Source organism: Branchiostoma lanceolatum, chromosome 8 (genome assembly GCF_035083965.1).
Source record: "Branchiostoma lanceolatum isolate klBraLanc5 chromosome 8, klBraLanc5.hap2, whole genome shotgun sequence".
NCBI lineage: Eukaryota > Metazoa > Chordata > Leptocardii > Amphioxiformes > Branchiostomatidae > Branchiostoma > Branchiostoma lanceolatum.
Window position 1 is genome coordinate 10,882,142 of NC_089729.1, and position 20,066 is coordinate 10,902,207.

At 41.5% G+C, this 20,066-nt stretch overlaps 1 protein-coding gene across 3 annotated transcripts; it reads left to right on the top strand.

Annotated features, from left to right (window-relative positions):
• Positions 1 to 760: 760 nt before the first annotated feature.
• Positions 761 to 19,593, top strand: LOC136439946 (mitochondrial glycine transporter-like). Of its 3 annotated transcripts, none has more exons than XM_066435631.1 (8): positions 761 to 959; positions 13,699 to 13,811; positions 14,410 to 14,497; positions 15,093 to 15,166; positions 15,830 to 15,935; positions 16,314 to 16,482; positions 16,925 to 17,091; positions 17,742 to 19,593. In XM_066435631.1, the coding sequence occupies exons 1-8, from the start codon at positions 828 to 830 to the stop codon at positions 17,859 to 17,861; spliced, it is 969 nt and encodes a 322-aa protein (XP_066291728.1). In that variant the 5' UTR covers positions 761 to 827; the 3' UTR covers positions 17,862 to 19,593. The 3 variants fall into 3 exon arrangements, with proteins under 3 accessions (XP_066291728.1, XP_066291727.1, XP_066291729.1); XM_066435630.1 differs by lacking the exon at positions 761 to 959 and adding an exon at positions 7,768 to 8,183; XM_066435632.1 differs by lacking the exon at positions 761 to 959 and adding an exon at positions 8,929 to 9,229.
• Positions 19,594 to 20,066: the final 473 nt, after the last annotated feature.

Here is a 20,066-nt window from a genome sequence, read left to right on the forward strand (position 1 = left end):
TCGCGTACGCGTGTGTTTTCTTCTATTCTCCGAAGTGTCCGGAGTTCGGGACTTTTACAACTTGGCTCAATAAACATTGGCCCAAATGCTGACAGTGCCCAGGTAAGCAAATCGCTTACAGTGCCCAGGTAAGCAAGTTTCTTAAAGCAATCTAGAGAACCCTTCCCCATGTCTTATTGATAAACACTCTTTTTTTCGCGTGTCTCAATCTACTATGATTCGGACAAGATTCTGGAGAAGCGTCATGTCCCGTCGGATTGATCTTCAAGCAGATGTGAGGATCCGTCTCTGTCTCGGTGTATCATGCGTGTTTTACAACACTTGATTGTCTTTCCAATAGTGTGGTTTCCAGAAACTTACTAGAAAAACGTACTGAATGTACTAGATGTTGCAACTTAGTTTACCTACTTCCTTACTTACTGTCATTGATGCCTCCCGGTCAGTGAGTGATCCTGCAAAGTGTCCACTTATTACATTTATTCAATCACAGTTGGTAAATTTCGGTCTAAGAAAGCAAAAGAAGAAAGACCGAAAAGACATGACTTTTGGACTGATACCTGACCAGTCGACTATACGTTACTTGCCTGACTGCTGCTTGGATGATCTAAATTGGCCCGCATCCCCCTGGGGATATTTTGATTGTCGTCAGAGCATTAACAACAGGGTAAAAGAAGTTGCCAGACAGGTTTGTTGAGCTGTAGACCACGTGACACGCAGGAACTGGCTCGAATACAGCCATGTAGGCCGTGTTTTTACCGTTAACAGTGGGATTTTCAAAAGGCGACTGGCACGTACCAGGACCCTAGAATAGACTCGTGCGGAGGACAATGTCACGGCTGTCTGCTGCGAGAGGCGAAGCGCTGATCGTCAGGCCTGCGAGTAGTCTGGTCGGGGAGGTGTGTTGGCTGCGTCACGGGGAGGGCACTGTTCGACCGGGCGCTTCACAGGCACTTGAGCGGGTATGTATGCTAGGTCGCTCTTATGTACAGAATGTACACTGTCATCATTTGTGCTTACAAAAGTCTGGGGGCAATGCGTTGGAGTCGTCTTTATGTAGATAAAGCGCCTGTTCTTGTCAGGTTGGTGGAGGAACGGATACCTTGTTGTTTACCTGGATTTAGCTAGGTAGGCTGAATGATTGGGATCAAAGTGCCCTTCCCTAGGTCACACCTTTGCATTCCTTACAGTTCATACGCCAGGACTATGGCACGCTTTTGTGAACTCACTGGCAAAAAATGTCCAAGTCTTGGTGTTCTTTATAGAAGTTGATAGCGCATACAGTTCGTTATCGCCATATTTGATACTCAAGACTCGAGCTCAATCTACCCGCCGCCTATTCCACAACTACAACGAGATACAAAGAAGACAACGTTTAAGTAACTTTCCAGGAAGAGAATACCCTGTGTTTTGACCCCTTGGCATTTATCCAAAGAACGACAGTGTGTTTTTCTCATGTCCATTGCATACTAGGACTGGTTAGCGTTAATGAGTGTGCAGAAAGGGCAAGGTATAATCTAGAACAGACTCTTTATTTTGTGCGTGTCAATGTTACTACTAGTAGTTTACATGCTTGGCATGGGGGTCTACCTCTTAAACCTCTGTGACACAAGCCAAACACGTTAATGCGTTTGGTTAACAACATCTTATAATTGGGCCTAAGGAGCATAGGATTAGGAGGCCAACAGTCTTCAAGGCTATGATCTTGAGCATATTCAACACAACTGCTACGTACATGATCTTACAAAGCGTTCGCCTCAATGGTTCTAGCAAACCCTCTTGGTTCTAGTAATTCTCATGTGGATGCATGTTAAAGAATAGCATAAAACTTTTGCTGAACCGATACAGTGTTCTGTAAGACCCACCAGACTTCGGCGTCGTGTGACCAAACTCCCCAAAGTAAAATCAGTAACATAACTTGATTCTCAAGGCGAGAACAGTTTTAGATCTTATGCTGTTGTCTATGTATGCCTTAAGGGCAGGTGAAATGGACATCATATAGCGATGCCCCAGGCAGTAACGGTTGTCACAGTAGTCTTCACCATGTGACAAGGGAACAACAAAACATTCAGCTAACATTATAAAAGAATAGCCTCCGTTGTAGACTCCTTCTGTCTGTTTTCATTGTCTAAGTTCCAGTTTTACTATTACATCTTTTCTTGTTGTTGGCCGGCCAGCAATTAGAAGAAAAAAAATGTAATAGTATAAAAACAATAACTTGAAAAAGAAAACAGCCGGGAGGAGTCTGAAGCGGAGGCTAATAAAAGCAAACAGTGTCATTTGCCATGTGGGGTTGGGGTGTTTTTAGACACTTGGTAAATAAATGTAGCCTAGCTATACTTGTCAAATCAAGGACAAACTGGAATAACAGATGCTCCCTCGGGTTTTGGGAAGATAAATGATAATGAGAGGTCGCTGAATTATTTATTCTCTTTACGTCTATCACACACACGCACAAAAGGGTGCCCCAATTTTTGTCTGAAGTCCCTAGAGACGATCTCCGCTGGTGTCAATGAACCCCGGCCCGAAAAACACAACTTATGGACCCCCCCCCCCCCCCACACACACACATACGCTCACTCACATATAGTTACACACATAAAATATTTCACTGTTATATACTGAGTTGACATATGTCCCCTTCAACAACTTTTGATTTGAATTTAATTTATGTTCATTTACCACTTGCTTCTTTAAATTTGAATTGATTTGAATCAATGTACCAGGTGTGTCCCTTTTGTGTTGCCACTATATTATGCTCATATAATTTTGTGTTAATCATTACTGCTATCATTATGATTTATTTCTGATTATTATTATTTACTACTGTAACGTTACCTCTACCAACACTCATATGTCAAGTTTATGTATTCAATTGGTGTCCTATAAGTCCGTATGGGCTGGGCGACTTTATTGAGTCGCAGGACACGAAAATAAAACATTCATTCATTCATTCATTCATTCATTCATTCATAACGTTACCGTGACTCACGCACACACACACACTAACACTCACACACACACACACACACACACACACACACACACACACACACACACACACACACACACCGACACACACACACACAAGAAAAAAAAAACATAGCTATTTGTCGATTTTTCCACGATATCAGTGTTGCTTGACAGATGATCTGTTAGACTGTTAACACGTTTGGGAAGCTGTCATTGTTTTATGAGACTTCAAGGGATCTCATGATCAGGAAGACTTCAAAACTATGTCCCTCGCTAGGTGTTTTTGTTGAATTAAATGGAAAATCCATACGTGTGATAAGGTTGTTAACTTAGTGGGCGTGACCAGATTGCCAATTACAGTCGATGCGCTTGTTATGGTTGTATGTCAATAGAGTCGGAGATACAAATAACAATTTAAATACCGTCCGAGAATAACAAAAAATGTTAGACATTTGTCATTCTGAAAGATTAGTCGTACTTTGTCAACAACGTACTTTTTAACAAAGTGTGACTTACTTTTTTCTGGAATATAAGCCACAATAATTCAGCTCGCTCAAGTAGTTGTTAAGGCCACTGCGTACGTCGTATTTCAACAAGAATATACCTCAGGCTACTACTACGTCGTGCCAAGGACATTATGCAGAATAAAGTTAGAACGCTATAACTATAGGGTAATATCCAAGCTTGTTTTAGGTCTGGGTCGTTTTACATCTGTTTTATTCCTGGATTTTTTGTTCACGTACGTTTTTCTAGTGGCGAGAGTTTTAAGAGGTGTAAAAGAAGCCTGGGGACTCTACATCTGATTGGATATCGCTGGAGGGCACGTACTTTATAGCTATGGTCAGGGCGTGCTGGAAAATTTTGGAGTAATTTTCCAACTTGATACGATATCCAGCTTGCATGTGGTCTAGTCGGGATGGAGGTCTGTAGGGTCGGGGTGTTACGGTCTCCCGACCATGTTGGAGTGGCCTTACGGTTTGGGATTCAGTCCGTGGGATACAGAAGGCTTGAAGACTACAGCACGTGTATTAGAGCGTCACTGGCAACCAAGGTAGGAACCAGTCATGTCCGGTACTAGTGGTAGGCCTGGTATACTACCCCTCAGCCCCGGCCTTCCAGAATCTTTGGGACTCTAATATCTATAAGATACCTTGACGTAGGTCTAAGCTATGTTCAAGAATCTCTGTACTTTGCAAGTTGAACTTCGCATTTTAATGAAATTTATCCATAATGGGGAGGGAGGGGCAATGTTGTTGGATTATAATTAGAACAAGTGAACAATCGCTTCTTAGATATTTGGTCAGGACCGCCTTTTCCACTTGGAAACAAAGAGGAGTACTTTGATGTTCATAGTTTGCTAAATAGTTTTAAAATTTCTAGAAACAGGCGTGCAGAAAATAAGATTAGGCTTTCTAGTCTCAGTGTTTGCGCAGTTTAAACCACCTTTCGTCTGCTAGGGTTTCTTCTAGTCCTGTCGGCATGTGATACTTTTGGTATAAAGAATCAAGATTTATCGCCAACTGACGTCCCAAGTTCAAATTGTAAACCTGTTACCTCTCGTTGTCGTTTTGTCTGATAGATAAGTGAGATCTCCAACCATAATCATTGTTGTATCGTCATCAGTGTGGTATCCTCTATCATCACCAATCTTATTGTATTATTTCAGATATCTACGTTCAATATCTATAATCAGCTTGATATCCCTTGTTTCATTATCTCCTTTATAGAACGTTCATCTGTGTGTAATATGATTGTTCTAGAAATATACCAGTTTTATTTGTCACAAATAAACTGGTATATTGCTAGAACAATCATAACAGACAGAATAGTATTCTGTTGAGCGTTATTATCACCAAATACGCAATTCAGTGTGTTTAAAGCGCTATTGTGTGCTTGATACTGTAACCGGATCAATCAATAAACCATTATTATTATGAAAAGGCTACACAGCCGTGTTGCAACGTACTCTGGGAGCTCCGTCTAGTTATGGTGTGATATGTGGGGGTGTGTCGCATAGCTGGGCGAGCTGGGCTTTCCCATACCGTACATAGCATCAACATGATCTAATATAGAATCGTGGCGTGACCGTTGGTGTTACACATGTTCAGATCGGTCACGCACTGTACGTACGTATATGATGTTTACATGATGATATTATGAAATGTTAAGCGACCTAAAAAGTAAGTCAGGTTGATTGCACAGTTAATGATACTAACCTCTGATAATGAGATATGTTCCACCTTAAAAAAAATTGGTGGTAAACTTTTAAAGGCATGTGCATATCTGAATCAGACATATTCAAAATTGAGTTTGTGTACAATAGCGTTATGGTCCTGCATTCATTTACTATATAGGGCACATATCATGAAGTCCATCCAAGGTCAGTAACGTTACATAGTGTAATGTCCTTGGTCCATCACCTGGTAAACAAAACACGACTATCTAATTCTAACGTTACTCTTATTTTTAACAAGCCTCTCTGGTTAGAATGTTATAACATTCGCTCGTTAGAAACTTAGATTAGAGAGCGAGGGAGGGAGGGAGGAGGGTAGCCTGGGTGCCATCCTACTACCGCGTATACCGGGGCTCCTTCACTCGCTACCGGCCTGAAGAAATCATGATTATTCTCCAAGCAGAGGTTTTGGTCGGGGGGTAGTAGTGGCCGGGGTTTCTTACATTCGCCTACGGGAGGCGAATGTAAGAAACCCCGGCCACTACTACCCCCCGACCAAACCTCTGCTTGGAGAATAATCATGATAGCAAGTGTAGCCCTGAGCGGCCCCAGAATTAGTAGTAATTGGTGACTCCCATGCTAGGAAGAGGGAGGTAGGGAGGAAAAAGACATTTGATATCGGTCAGGTTTGGTACACGCTTCTCATTGAGGCTAAACTCTGGAATGTACACATGTATGACGCAACAGGCCCGGGGTCAACCAAATCTCCAAGCAGATGCAGGATTCATCTCAGTTTTCGTGTCTCAGTCTTGGCTTGGTGTCAAGTGACGTCCTAGGAGAATAGTACAAACAAGGTGCACTGATATAAAACCAAGAAAAAACGCGCAAAACTGAGCATCATCGATATATATCTGCTTGGAGATAAGTCTTATGCTTTACTTGTTTGACTGTTTTACTTCCAAATTCAACAGTTTGTGGGCGAGTCAAACAAAGTATTGCATCATGCATGATTTGTACAGCTTCGAACCGACTGATATCCGGTTTCTTAACGTTTAATTCAGAAAAGAGAGAAACTTGCAACAACAGATACATCATCTAAAGCTTGCTTACTTGCGTATGGCTGTCCGTTAGGAAGCACATTAGGATCTAAAAGGTCCTAAAGCACAGTGCTGATGATTAGATGATCTAAAGTCACAATTTCTAACCCAAACAAAGAAATAGCCCTCACCAGACACCATACGAATTTTCAGCCGAAGTTCGGCCTTGGATTAGTCGGTTAGAAAATGTTCATATCGTTATATTCGTTTCGTTTCAAGGCATCCTCATTTGAGGTGAAGCATGATGCTAGTTCAAGTAGCTAGTGGTAGTGCGATGCGGCTTCGCTACGGCTCGCCAAACACACAGTCACCGGGTTACCCCCTACTCTTCTCGATACTAAAGTGTGTTGGGTTCTTTTACACAACGTGCAGAGGTTTGACGCTTGAGGCTAATGCCAAGAGCTCCCTCATACACGGGGCCGCCGACTTAACGTCACCATCCGAAATGACGAATGCAATCCCTCATGAGCTCACAACATGCCCGAGCTGGAGTCGACCCCTAGGATCGAACTCGGGCCATAGAATCCACGTACGGAATTTGATCCAGATGGCGAAGCAGCTTGTGCCACGTTATGTAATGAATGGTTTTCTTTTCTTGATGTTAGGTCGAATGCTAAAACTCGGATGATTTTACCCATACATACGCCATGATGCTTACCTCGACCGTGCATTCTAGCAGCACATATAGAAACCTTTTATATACGTAGATATGTCACTTGCCAAGGTATCTGGATAAAAAGGTATGAACTTTCAGTGACGAAGAAGATAGCAACAAAAAGAAGAAAATAGCAAGATTTGAGAACCTTTGGACGACCCCAGCACATTTTGGGTGAACCTTGTCAGGTTACAAGTTATACAACACAACACAACACAGCACCGCTGTATATAAATCCACTTTAGAAACTTGACAAGTTAACCTCCTTGGTTGATATAACTTTATAATTTGTTAGGCCATGATAACAATCGAACTTTTCGGACCATGGCATGGGCGATTCTTATCTTTACTTTTACTTCATTGTATTGTTTCACTAAGTTACAGGGCTTAAACCTCTTGAAAAGTTCGCTTTGGGTCGCAGTGGCCCAGACAATCGTATTGAACAAATATCCCTGTAAAAACAAATTCACGTGCTGGAAGTGTTCACGTGCCACAATCACGTGAAGTAGATAAATATCTGATTAAGTGATCACGCGCCGGTCTTCAGTTTGTCTTTCCCGCGATATGATACTGACCAATCACAGGCGAGAATGGGAGATGTCTTGCGTCATCATGGATCCGGCCCATGACCGGTGCACGCGTCGACTGCGTGACAATCAGACGCTGCAGCGAAGTGAGACGGTCAAGAATATAGTTCTAAACTGATCTGAAAATGCCTTAAATATCAAACAAAAATACGTCAAATATTACAAAATTATCTGGAAAACAAATTTCACCCCCAATGGTAATAATCAGTTTTAACACAACGCAATGTTTTCTAAATGAAATCTATGGCGGAGTGATATTAAGTGTAACCCGTGAGATCCTTCCGCCTGAATCCCCAGAAAGCAGGGTGATTCCCAGCCATGGGCCTCACAAACGCTTGGTCGCTGCCTGGAGAAGGAGTTCGTCAAGTTTCTTTCCAAATCTCTGTTTCTAATGTCGTTTCTGGCCACAAATTTTAGAGTTAAGATGACATTGCTGTGCCGGGTGGATGCGATCTACTACTCCGACTATTCGGACACGGAGCTTGTCTAGGCTTCTCCGTACCAGCGACACTTCCGGAGGGGGAGGGCGACTTGGTCTAGCAGTGTTGCACCACCTCAGCTGGTACGGAGAAGTTTCAGGCAGTAGCCTAGCTAAGTATAAAATTAGAAGTCTATCGGCAGCTATTCCAGGAGCACTGGTGCTCAAAGAAAAATTCCCGTCGTTGGAGCACGCTCGAGCAACTATGGATTCCATTATTGCTGTGAGTATGTTGATGTGTCGTTCAATATTCTGTAGCGGTACGGTTGCGCAATTTTGTGTGATTTCGCAACTGGAAGTGTTACCTAAATATTGTTGTAAACTAGCATAGGTAATATTTAGTGGTTTACTAAGTTAAGAGTTACATTTCCACGTTGTTTTATGAATGATAGCAGAAGTTGTTGTTGTTGAAATATGGCAGGCATCAAGGTAATTACGCAATGTTTACATCGTGCTCTATGACTTGGACTGGTTCCAGAAAACCTAGTTGATATATTGAGCTTCAAAACGGAACGCGTTTGACCATTTCCAGCCGCTGTTGTACCAAAAACAATTTTCGCCTTCATCAGGCCTTACTAAGAATCCACGGGGACTATTTTGGGTGGAGTTTATGGCTTGTTTTTCACCAAATTTCAAATTCCACAAGGCGACATGAGGTTGGTGAAGACTGGTTCAGACTGGTTCTGTTTGGGTGTGGGCCACAGGACACGCAGGGTCATGCGGGGGTGGGCAGCATCCAAGAAGGGTTGATGACGACATATTTCTCGATAAAACTGCATGATTCTTGGCATCCAGTTAGGTAAAAGCCCCCTAGGTATATCATGAACGCTAAATCAAATGAGTGTGGGGCGGCCAACATATAATGCGATCAAAATTTTGGTTGCTAAAAGTATTAAACATCCCTCTGAACGTTTTGGAACGCCCCTTGTCAACAATGGCACCTTGAGTCACCTGAGCAGAATTTAGCTGCTGACGCCTCAAAAAAGCATACCACCAACTCGTAAACAAGTTCAGTGCAGTCTGACTGTCTGGGTCTTTTCATTTGGCATTTTTGGTCTTACGAATATTTGTGAATTTTACAAGACAGACTTTTTTTTCAATATGAGGATTTTGTCTTGCAAGTGCTATACATATAATACTGTAATCAGACTTATGCATTAGACAAGTTTGGAACCTTGGAGGTAGTGCAGTAGTCTTAGGTAGGTTAGACATTGGACCGAGATGTAGTCTGCATGGACTTCAATGGGCCAGGCCAAGCTGTATGACTCTGTGAGTATAGTGTTGTTAGTCACAATCTTTTCTTATGCAAAGATGGAACTTCTCACCTGAAAACTTGCTTGAATTTTGTTGAGAAAAAAATTGGATCTTTTCAAAAATATTCGAAGCAGGTAGACTCTTGGAAAATTTGTTGGAAATTTGTTGAAAAAATGTTTTAAACATTTTAATCAGCCAATTGTCTAAGACCTAGTCAATTTTATTTTCCATCATTGTGCATTTATAAGCAGCTGAATTTGGGAAAATGATAACCTTTAGATTAGGGAGAGGTTATGGTAAAATACCATGAGAAAAACATCTATAAGTAGCATGAGAATTTGGGCATCTGTCCTGCTGATAGTTTTAATTCGTCCTATCAACTGCCTCATTATAACTGCCTCTAATATCCGACTAGCTAAACTAGTTTATATGTTGAAAATTTTCTGTTAAAAAACTTATCAGACTAAACAGCAAATTCAGAGGTCTTGCTGTGCTTTTAGCCTTTGATATGGGTGATGACTTTTCTAGATTATTTTTGAAGGCTGCTGTTCTAGAACCTACCTTCCTGATAACTAGTCTCCCCTGCAACTCTGAAAGGTTTTGTCATTCAGATAACATTGCCATGGCAAATATTCTAACCCTCTGGAATGTTAAAAGGCACTTCTGGCTCAGTAGGAAACTCTATCATCAGTCTATGATCTCCACTGTTCCCCAAGGGAGCATTTGTTATTCTGGTATTTCACTTGATTGCCAAGGATTGTTCCAGAGTTCAGATTAAATCCCCTGAAAGGTCGCTCTGTAGCGAACATCCTTCATATTTCATGAGGTTCAGTATGTCGGCAGAATGAGAATGAGTTATGTAAAGATTTTTTTTCTGGTAACCTCTTGTTTGTCATATCAAATAAGGGCATCTTACGTAACAGTGTTCAGACATTTGAAGACAAGGGTATATTCAATCATTGTCATTGAAAAGTGCCAGTTGGCCATGTGTTTTTTTCTTGGTGAAATAAAATAAACAGGATGCCCAGTTTTGCGATCCTTGGCTAGCGATAACAGAAATTAGGTCATGTAATGAAAAACATTCTGGCAAAAGTCTAACTGTTCAAAACTATGGATGTAGTGATGTGTAAAACAAGGGAGAGTCCGAGAACCAACATCTGCTTTGAGAATATGAATGTCTGAATACAGCAAAGTTGCACAGTGACAGTAGTTTGGTTTCTATGGTAGTTGTCCAGAGTCAGAGTTTGGTTGGTATTAGTTCAAAGTAAATCATTCTTTTCTAGGAAAAGAGCTGCAATGAGTTTCTAGGAAAAGAGCTCTTCAACAGACACACATTCGTGACATGGTGATGTTAACAGTTACATGACAAGAGTAATTTGGCAGCTTGTTGCAAGCAATTTCTGCTCAACCCATCCAGTGAGACCCCACCCTTGGAAACCAGCCAGCTTCAATCAAAACTGGCTGGATATATTGTACACCAGCTAGGGATTCTGTTGGCTTTCATTCAACAACATGTTTGTCTACTGTCAAGCACACTCCCGATTCCAAGATTCCAAACGTAACATAAGGGACTAATTTCTAAAACCATACCAGGGTTTATGATGACAGACAAGCTGTCTGCTTGTGGTTCTACTTGTAGTTATCCTATAGTAACCTCGCTCCTTGGATTTGGGCCAGGGTTACAACAACTAGTCAGCAGTCCTTCAGACTCAGAGTCGCTATAACGTTGTAAAATCCCAAGACAGTACAGAAAATGGAAAACTGTTCCTCAACCCAAAGAAATGTTTCGATTCATTGAAGTTGAGCACCAAATACCACTTGAGGTTTGAAGGGTATCTGAAATACAAAGGATCCATGTTGTTTTATCCTGTAGTAACCCCGCGTCGCTCCAGACTTAAGTTACGGTCAGACATGTCTGTGGTCTTGGGCTCAAAAAGTTCCTGCCTGACAAATCTGGTCATGTCTCTTTGTACAGAAGATTCAGAGGAGCTTTAACAATGGAAAGATACCTTCATCAGAATGTAACACAAACTTTGAAAGCGTTCATCTGTCACATAACGCCATGTCATGATTCAATGGTATTGAAGCATAAAAATGTTTAGTTTCTAAAATATGAGGGATGCTTGTTTGGAAAATAGTTGCCAGGGGTGTATAACATGTTGCAGTTGTCCTGTGGTTACCCAGTGTTGCCACCTGACTTGGCAGCAGTTATGCATCTACATTACTGAGGAGTGTGCTAAGTGCAGTGCACAGATATCTGCACAGCATAAACCAAGGAAAATTGCTGTTACTCTTTAATTGCAATGATTAGGTGAGCACTGTGAGCTTGAAGCAACAATAACATTTTTTTCTGAATAGAGTTCTTCTTTTGCAGTTGACATGTATGTTTGAAAAATTTAGTGCTCGTTTGCAAATGCTCGAGCTGAAGTGTTTACCTTGGTGGGCGGAACCCACTCTGTACAGTTTCTTTAGGAAATGCACAGTTTGCAAAACAAACTTTTAGTGGTAAATTTGGGTAGAAAGTCAATTTGCAAGACATACAGAAGAAGCAAAGGAAACAGTTACGAAAAGTAAAGGTAGGAATCCTGCCACCTCGTTCTAGCATTTAGCAACAGTAGTCCAGGTGAGAGTGTTGTTTACCGACAGGTGGCTGCCTTTGCTTACTGACAGCTCATTGTCTTAGTGAAGGTAACTTGATCACTGTTTAGGTCATTGACCTGGGCACTGTTGTCATATATGCTCCACTAAGCAAGCACAGAAAACAGGTGCTGCTCTGAAGATGGGAATTTACGACAGGTTTTCACAGTGTAGGATTGAAAATCTGCCAGCAGTCTGGCCAGTTTTACCGTGTGGTTCTCCAAGCCAGTGTTAAAATGTTTATTCTGATCAATAAGGCATGAATTCAGTTTCTTTTGTTCAATAGTTTTTTGTCAGAAGGGTAGAGGAGAATCAGCAAGACCCCCCCCCCCCCACACACACACACACTAAAAAACAAGTGTAGGACAACATAGTCCAGGTCACTGTCAAAGTACAGACGTCACATGTCAGGGCCCGCATCCAAAGTTATACTGGTTATTCCATTTAGATGCTTTGGGAATGTCAGGAAGTACTAGTGCGGTAGTAGTAGTAGTATGTGTGAAAGAAACGGGCAAGAAAGTGCAGAATGTCCTTTCCTGAATGTAAAGTTGAAATTGTCCTTGGATATTGCACATGGCTCACAGCGTGTAATTAGTTACTCAGTTAGTGCTGCATTTTTTTCTGGTCCTGTGTCTAAACACGTGTTCCGCATGGTTTAACCGGACCTTGACCAAGAGTAAAGGTCCCCTTATAGCATATTTCACATGACTAAAAATGTGTTGCCTTGACCAAGATCAAGCTAATGTGGTAGATGCACATTTTTTTTCTGGTCCTGTGTCTAAACATGTGTTGTATTGATCTGCATGCTGTTGTTATACAGCAAAGTCCTTGGTGTATTGTTGAGTGAGCCACACTTTTTTTTCCTGGCCACATGGCCTAACCGGACCTTGACCAAGAGTAAAGTTCCCTATAGCATTTTTTCCAGACTTCACATGGGTAAAAACGTGTTGCCTTGACCAGTTGACCTACCCAGGAAAGCCAGAGTACATCTACATGTACCTGGGGGGCAGCTTAGCAAGATCACGCTAATGTGGTAGATGTACATTGTAATGTATGTCAGGGGCTCGACATGTGCTGACTTATCTGTTTTTCTGGAGCAGAGGAATGACTTATCTGTTTTTCTGGAGCAGAGGAAACAAAGGTCAGAAGACCGATAACTAAAAGCACCCCTTTTGTTTGGTGGCGTCTTTCCTCCCGCTAGTTTCCGGCATGGTGGTGAAATATCTGAAATGCCAGCTGTAAAGGATAAGAAGCAATTTGCTGTCAACATTTTTTGTAGCCTCCTGATATTACTGGTGTTGAGATGTCCTGGACAACCCTACTACATGTAGTACTATTTGTCCCACATTCAGTTGTGGCCACAAAAGATGTTCTGTACATGTACAAAGGCCAATAAAGAAGCACAGCAACATTGCTTACTACAGTGTTCTATGACAACCTGTCACATTGCTATGTAGAGATCTAGGTCACTTATGTATTGATGAATATGATGACCATTTTTGTAAAGTCCTGCTGGGCAGGGTTATGCAAGTCTTCTCGACAGACGAAAACAGGTGGAGTTTTGGACCTGGTCAACTTCGATAAACTTAAAGCATTTCTGGACAGCATACACACGTACCTGTTAACAATTGATTTTCTAAAGTGAAATTGGTGAAAATGTATATTTGTAAGCTTAAAAACAACAAAAAAGTAACATGGCCTCCCTAGCATTGAGTGGGATGGGAAAAAAATTAAAACAATGTCTGGAATCCCAGTGGAGAGGTCAGTGCTAAATTAAAACCACTGTAAAGGTTTCAGCATTTACAATATATTTCTGACAGTTCTACTTTTCCCTTTTTTTTCTCCAGGCTCCAATGATTAAGTCATTTCTGGCAGGATCATTCAGTGGAACATGCTCCACAATCCTCTTCCAACCGCTGGACTTGGTAAAGACACGGCTGCAGAGCCCCCTGGCCATCGGGTAAGGCACTACAGGTCGCTTTCGGGGGTGTACAAGTACAACCTACGCACGGTATGGGGTGTACAACCCACGCAATCACGGTCAAGGATGGGTACTCTACGACACTGGTACTGGTGGTGATGGTACTAGTACACTAAGATGCACGCTGGTGTGATGTTACGTTAGTGGGGGCACCTGTGGCAATGATCCAGTGTTGATCTGGTACGTAACACATGTTCACGAACTGACACAGTCTTACTGTGATGTGATATAATTGTTGATGTGTATATGATATGATATGCAACCTATTTCCTGTACATTGGTGGTCTTGATGTGGTGATGTTTATCTTTTTCAGGGAGATGTTTTAACCTACTCCCTGCTACCTCGCTCTTGATTTTGGTGCCAAAATGCTACTTCTAGTTTACTGAGGGGAGAAATGGAGCCCCAGTTAACTAAATTGGCTGTGGCTTCTCTATACTTTCAGCAGGGAGAAGGTTAAGACTAATTAATAAGATAGTTTGATAATGCTAATCATGTGTATGGATGAGTCCAATGCAAAATGCCTATGAAAAGATAGTTTTGTCTAGGTTGCTAATGCAAGTTTTTGATGCCCCACAGGTCCAAGAGCCATGCTGGCATGCTTAAGACCCTGGTCACTGTCATCCGCAATGAGAAAGTGGCCGGCCTATGGAAGGGTGTCACCCCGGTAAGGACACAAATCTATGTTCAATTCATACTTGTGTACAGGAAGTCAAGGAGGTTTTATATAGATATAAACCCTCTTTGAGGAAGTCTAGTGTTCTATTAATAATTGGTCAATCCTGGACTAACTCTACATAGTACAAAATAAATCAAGCAGCTAGACAGCTTTGTTAAGTTATTTGATTTCATGTTCTACCTGGATGTCTAACATTTAATGGTGTACCGTGACTACCTTTGGCCCATGAAAGATACACTGTATATGAATTGATAGACTTGGGAGCATTTATTCTCAAGGGAAAGTCCACAAAATTATTATTCTAGCTGAGTTCTGGAGTCATTACAAAGCTAATTAAAGGGATTGCATTATGTAACTGAATTTCTCTGGCAGTAAACTAGCCATTACTGTCAATGCATTTAAGTTCGCGTGGTTTTAATTTCGCGGTAGAGAGAAAATGAAGTGTTCTTGGTGGTTTTAAGTTCGCAGCCAAGAACTTACCGCAAAACCGTGAACATAAAATAACCATGAAAATTTCTGCATTTACAGTGTGTCAGTTGGAAAGGCTTTGTTTTTGATTGTTGATGTGTTCTGTTTTCCCCAGTCTATCTGGCGCTGTGTGCCAGGGGTCGGGATGTACTTCTGCACTCTGCACGAACTCAAGGCATTCTTCTTTAGGTGAGTACAGAAGACTTGGTCATTTTAAGCACTAAATTGTGTTTTTTAAGCAATATTACAATGTATTTTAGAATTAGAACAACACTAAGCATAACTCATTGTTAAGTCAACAATTGAACTTGGCTTGCTTCTCGCTGTCTCTCAAAGGGCTCAATGGATTGATATTTACCTGGTAGCTTTGCATGTCAATCAATTTTCATGCTGGCTCTGACTCTCTGAGCCTTGCATCATTGCAAAAATCAGGTCAGGAAGAAAGAGCTGCTAATTTTAGGCACAAGTCCTTAAACTAATCTGGCTTCAAGCCAGGGAATTGCTTGGAAGTCATCCTCTTGTTTGTTTGTCTATCACAGTACGACTGACCTGACCTCAGCACTAAGAATAGGCATTCCTTTGACCCCCACATTATGGGAGATAATTGAATCAGAAGAAAAGAGCTGCTGAGTTAAGCTTTTGGTCCAAATCTGGCCTCAAGTCAGGGAAAGGCTGTAGTGGTTCTTGAAAAGATCCCATTTCGTGTTTTGTTCGTCTATCACAGTGAGGTGGACCCAAATGCAGCACACAGATTAGCTTTAAGTCCAGGACTCATAATCTGGCCTCGCGCCAGAGAAAGACTGTAGTTGTTCTTACAAAGATCTCATTTTGTGTTTTGTTTGTTTATCACAGCGAGAATGACCCTACTGCAGCACAGTCGCTGCTTCTCGGCGCCACGGCTCGCTCGATCGTCGGCGTCTCCATGTTACCCGTCACCGTAGTGAAAGTTAGATACGAGGTGAGTTTATATCTTTTGTGAAATGTCTTAAACTGGCTCAACTATCTTATAGACTTAACATAAGCACCTCAACTAAGATTTTAGGACATTGTATTTGTAGGACTTTACAGACAGTGATATCGTAGACTTTCAAATTTAAGTTCAAAGTCATACATTAGAACAAATGGAGAAGACTCTGCAGATTCGATTGGAATATGAGAATGTTCCTTTTCTTATACCAATTATGTTACCTAATGCATTTAGCATATGTTGGACATAAAGGTCTGGACCTGTACCTAAACTGCTGTACCATCCCTGCACCTGGATTTTTGTTTAGGTACACAGCCTTAGAGCTTTGAGAATGTAATCTGACATCTTATTCCACCCGTGTATCTCCAGTGTGGGATGTTCCAGTACCGCGGCGTTGCAGCGGCGCTGAAGGATCTGTACCGCCAGGAGGGGAGGAAGGGTCTGTACAGCGGACTGAGCGCCACGCTGCTGCGAGACGTGCCGTTCTCAGGGATATACTTCATGTGTTACTCAGAACTCAAGAAACGCATACCCAGTGGTAAGTGGTGTTCAAAAAGAACAGTACTGTAAATGCAGAAATGTTCGTGGTAGTGTTTTTTTCGGGGTTTTCGCGGTAAGCTCTTCGTCGCGAACTGAAAACCAAAGAGAAATTTTTAGTCTTCCTACCCCCAAATTTAAAGTGACCGGTGTGTGGTCTTGATTTAGAAATCTTAATATTTCTGTTGTAGATTATGTTGCCCTTTTATCGACCTTAGGCCATCTTGACATCCATACGAGCATCAATTTTCGACAAACAAAAAAAGTTTCCAACAAAAAAAGTTTTCAGCCACACGGCAGAATCAGTTTTGAGGTCTCAGGAGGATGTCATCCATATACGAATCAAATCAACATGGCCTTAGATTTTAGACTAAAAAATTTAAGTGTACAGTATGAAATTGTATGTATTCTCATTAATACTAAGCTCTGCTCTTTCCCGTTAGATCAACTGGACTCTAGCTTTGTTCCCGTCCTCCACTTCACGTGCGGCATCGTGGCTGGAGCGATGGCCTCGGCCATCACACAGCCCGCTGACGTCATCAAGACACAGATGCAGATCCACCCCTACAAACACAAGTGGATGGGGTCCGCTGCCATCACCGTTTACGAGGTGAGATTGGTTCCTTTCCAATGTTTTTGATGTAATGGGGTACTCACAAGCGCAGTTGGGCCCCTCCCCTGTGTTTCAACCAGGGTAGGGGGGCTTTTCTCTTGTTTTGTAACAAAGGTGGAAAAAAAATCCTGGCCTTTTTTCACAAAATTTGGCCCTCAAAATGCAGGAAATAGAGATATAGTGTTTCTGAGGATTACAAATTTCAAAATTTTCATAATACTTAAACATTCACCCTCGCACCAGTAGCACTCGCCACTTGGCTGCACTAAGATGCCCCCTGCCCAGTGAAAAAATCCTGGTGAGAACCATGATGTTATATAGTGCAGAAGTATAAATGTTGAGCACAGAGGGTTTTCATCAGAAAACATAATTTTTTTAGGAATAGACTATACATGTAAGAACATTGAGGAAACATGAACCTTTCTTGCAGCATAAGGTTGAAATTGTTGGACAAGTTCAGAGACTTTTTGGAGAAGTCTGTTTGATTTAAGTTCTTAAACAGGAAAAAATAGACAGTGATCATTTTGTTACGAGGACTCTTTGAATATAAACTTCCAAGTGTACTTTTGCAAGATTATCAAGCACTCTGTCTCTCATATTTGCAAAGAGTTATAGTTACTCAAACTGGCTTTTGTTTTAACTTGCAGATCAATGGGCTGAAGGGGTTCTTCCGAGGCATCGTTCCACGCACGGTACGCCGTACGCTGATGGCAGCCATGGCGTGGACGGTCTACGAACAGATCATGAAGAGGCTGGGTCTCAAGTAACACAGCTGTCCTTCTTCAAGTTCTTACGTCACTTAAGTAGATGTCCTCAAGAAGCTTAACCTGCTACCCAAAAGAAACCTGTTGTAGAAAAGAAACCATTAGAAGAAGCAGTCTTCAGAAAAGCACAGAATGTTCATCACAGTTTCTGAAATCGATCAGTGTTCACCAGGACTTGTGTACAGTACAGTTGAGCCACGAAGGGAAGGGCGATCAAAGCAAGAGAATCCATGAGTGGTTCAGGAGAGAAGTGAACATGAAACTTCCAAACTTGACAGACTGTCGTACCGCAGCAAAGGACAGGAGAGGAGGAGTTGTGTTCACGAGCGATCCTGCCGGATAGGAAATCTACGATGTACCCATACGGAAAAAAAATAGGCAAACAGTGCAATGAGATTATGTACACAGCGGCGTCCTATGTGTAGACTTAAAGCCAGTTTGGTTCACATTTGGTCAGTGGGAGGGGGGTAGTCGACTCAGGAGTCGACCAAACAGAACCAAGACTGGATTTCTGGCTGCACCGAGTTTCCGTCTGATGTTGGAAATCGACAAGTCTGTAAGCCAGTACACACTGAAATGTAAATGTCTTTCACGTGAATGTGTTGTTGTCTATATGTTAGTTGTTAGTCACAGTCCAATGCTTAGAAATGAGAAGGGTTGTGAAGAGGTATGAAAGGAATTAAATGGATCCAAGTAGTCCAATAAATAGATTGCTTGTTGGTCTGTATCAGTCGCTAGACTCTATGAGTGTAGCAGTGTATATATTGAAGTACGCAAAGTTACATTATAAGTGCCAATGTTCTACTCGATTGTTGCATTATTTGCAGCCCTCTAACTCGCGGTTGAGACGTATTTTAGCAGAATAATGATCGTACAACGTGCTCCAATAATGTGCTCAAGCCAGACTAGATCTGTTGTCAAGTTTGATCATATTTATTTTGTATATGTATACTGTCTAAAAGTATGACTAGATTTGGGTGTACCCTTCCAAAATGCAGGGCAGTGTCTGAACTGTATGTGAATTGATTATTTGACATGGCCTGCTTATATCATTCTATATAAGGATAACTTGCTAGCAAGAGAAACCTGGGTTGAGCATATTGTTAGGAGTAAGGATGTGTGGAAAATGATGTAGAAAGATTGAATTTCTTGACAAGGCTTACACTGAGTGGATTTCTGAAAGGTGAGCCAGTGCTTACAGAAAGTAGTATTTGTCTTAGTACGTAATCCAAAAAGGAGACTCTTAACAAGTACCCTTGTTGTGCATTTTACATTTTCAGTTAACTCTTCACAAAAGTTACAATCGTTTACTACAAAAGGCATCATGTGTGGTACTTGATTAAATGTCATTTGCTGGCTTCTTTCATTATACTGGAATAGGTACTGCCATAGGTAACAAGTTGATTACGTAAACTTAACCATTCCCATGTGAGCAATGTATGCGGACGCATTCTCAAGTTCCAAATGCTTCCACATCTTGGGGCACCTTGAGGAGATTGTTGCAACTGGTGCTCTTTTAAGAGAGAAAGAAACTAAGGGAGGAGTCTTTGAAAGTCCTTCCCATCGGAAGCAATGGCCGGGAGAAATGGACATCTTTGCATTGACAAGGAAGGATTTTAGATTAAGTTAAGCCATGCTTACTGTAGTAGCATGATTGCTGCCTTTGTCTTGGTCTGTACATATCTAATTGTTCTGCCATGTATAAAGAAATAAATGACAATAATGTTGAAGACTATCCTGTTGTATGTTTCACCTTTTTATGAGAAACATCATGGTGTTATAGTCTAATAAATTGATATGTATACTGTAAAAACGGATATCATTTCTAATCATATTATAACGTGAGAAGCTGCTATAAAAAGTCCAGAACCGAAATGTGTCAACTTTGGAACCATATTATGAACGAAAAGTGATTCATTATGATTTCAATGCCAACTGGTGCTGGAGAAACTTACTCATAGACACATGATTCTAAAGATGGTGGGAAAACACTAAATGCAGAAGCTTCCTCCACGAAATAGTTAATGTGTGTCGTATGAGGGAGGAGGGCATTCACTACGGAACTTCTAAGTTCTAGCTTACCCACGTGGTTCCGAGGACATACTTGGTCAACGTTACAAGTTGACCAAAGAGTACAAAATCTTTTCATCTTCTGTGAAGCCAGTTAGCCTTTTACTGCAGTTTATACTGTTTCCACTAAGTGTCCCT

Excerpts from the sequence above, each read along its gene's own strand:
- LOC136439946 (XM_066435630.1), top strand. The coding sequence starts at position 7,929 with ATGCGATCTACTACTCCGACTATTCGGACACGGAGCTTGTCTAGGCTT. Across the intron at positions 13,812-14,409 it reads CAGAGCCCCCTGGCCATCGG|GTCCAAGAGCCATGCTGGCA; the intron begins GTAAGGCACTAC and ends GATGCCCCACAG. Across the intron at positions 14,498-15,092 it reads TATGGAAGGGTGTCACCCCG|TCTATCTGGCGCTGTGTGCC; the intron begins GTAAGGACACAA and ends TGTTTTCCCCAG.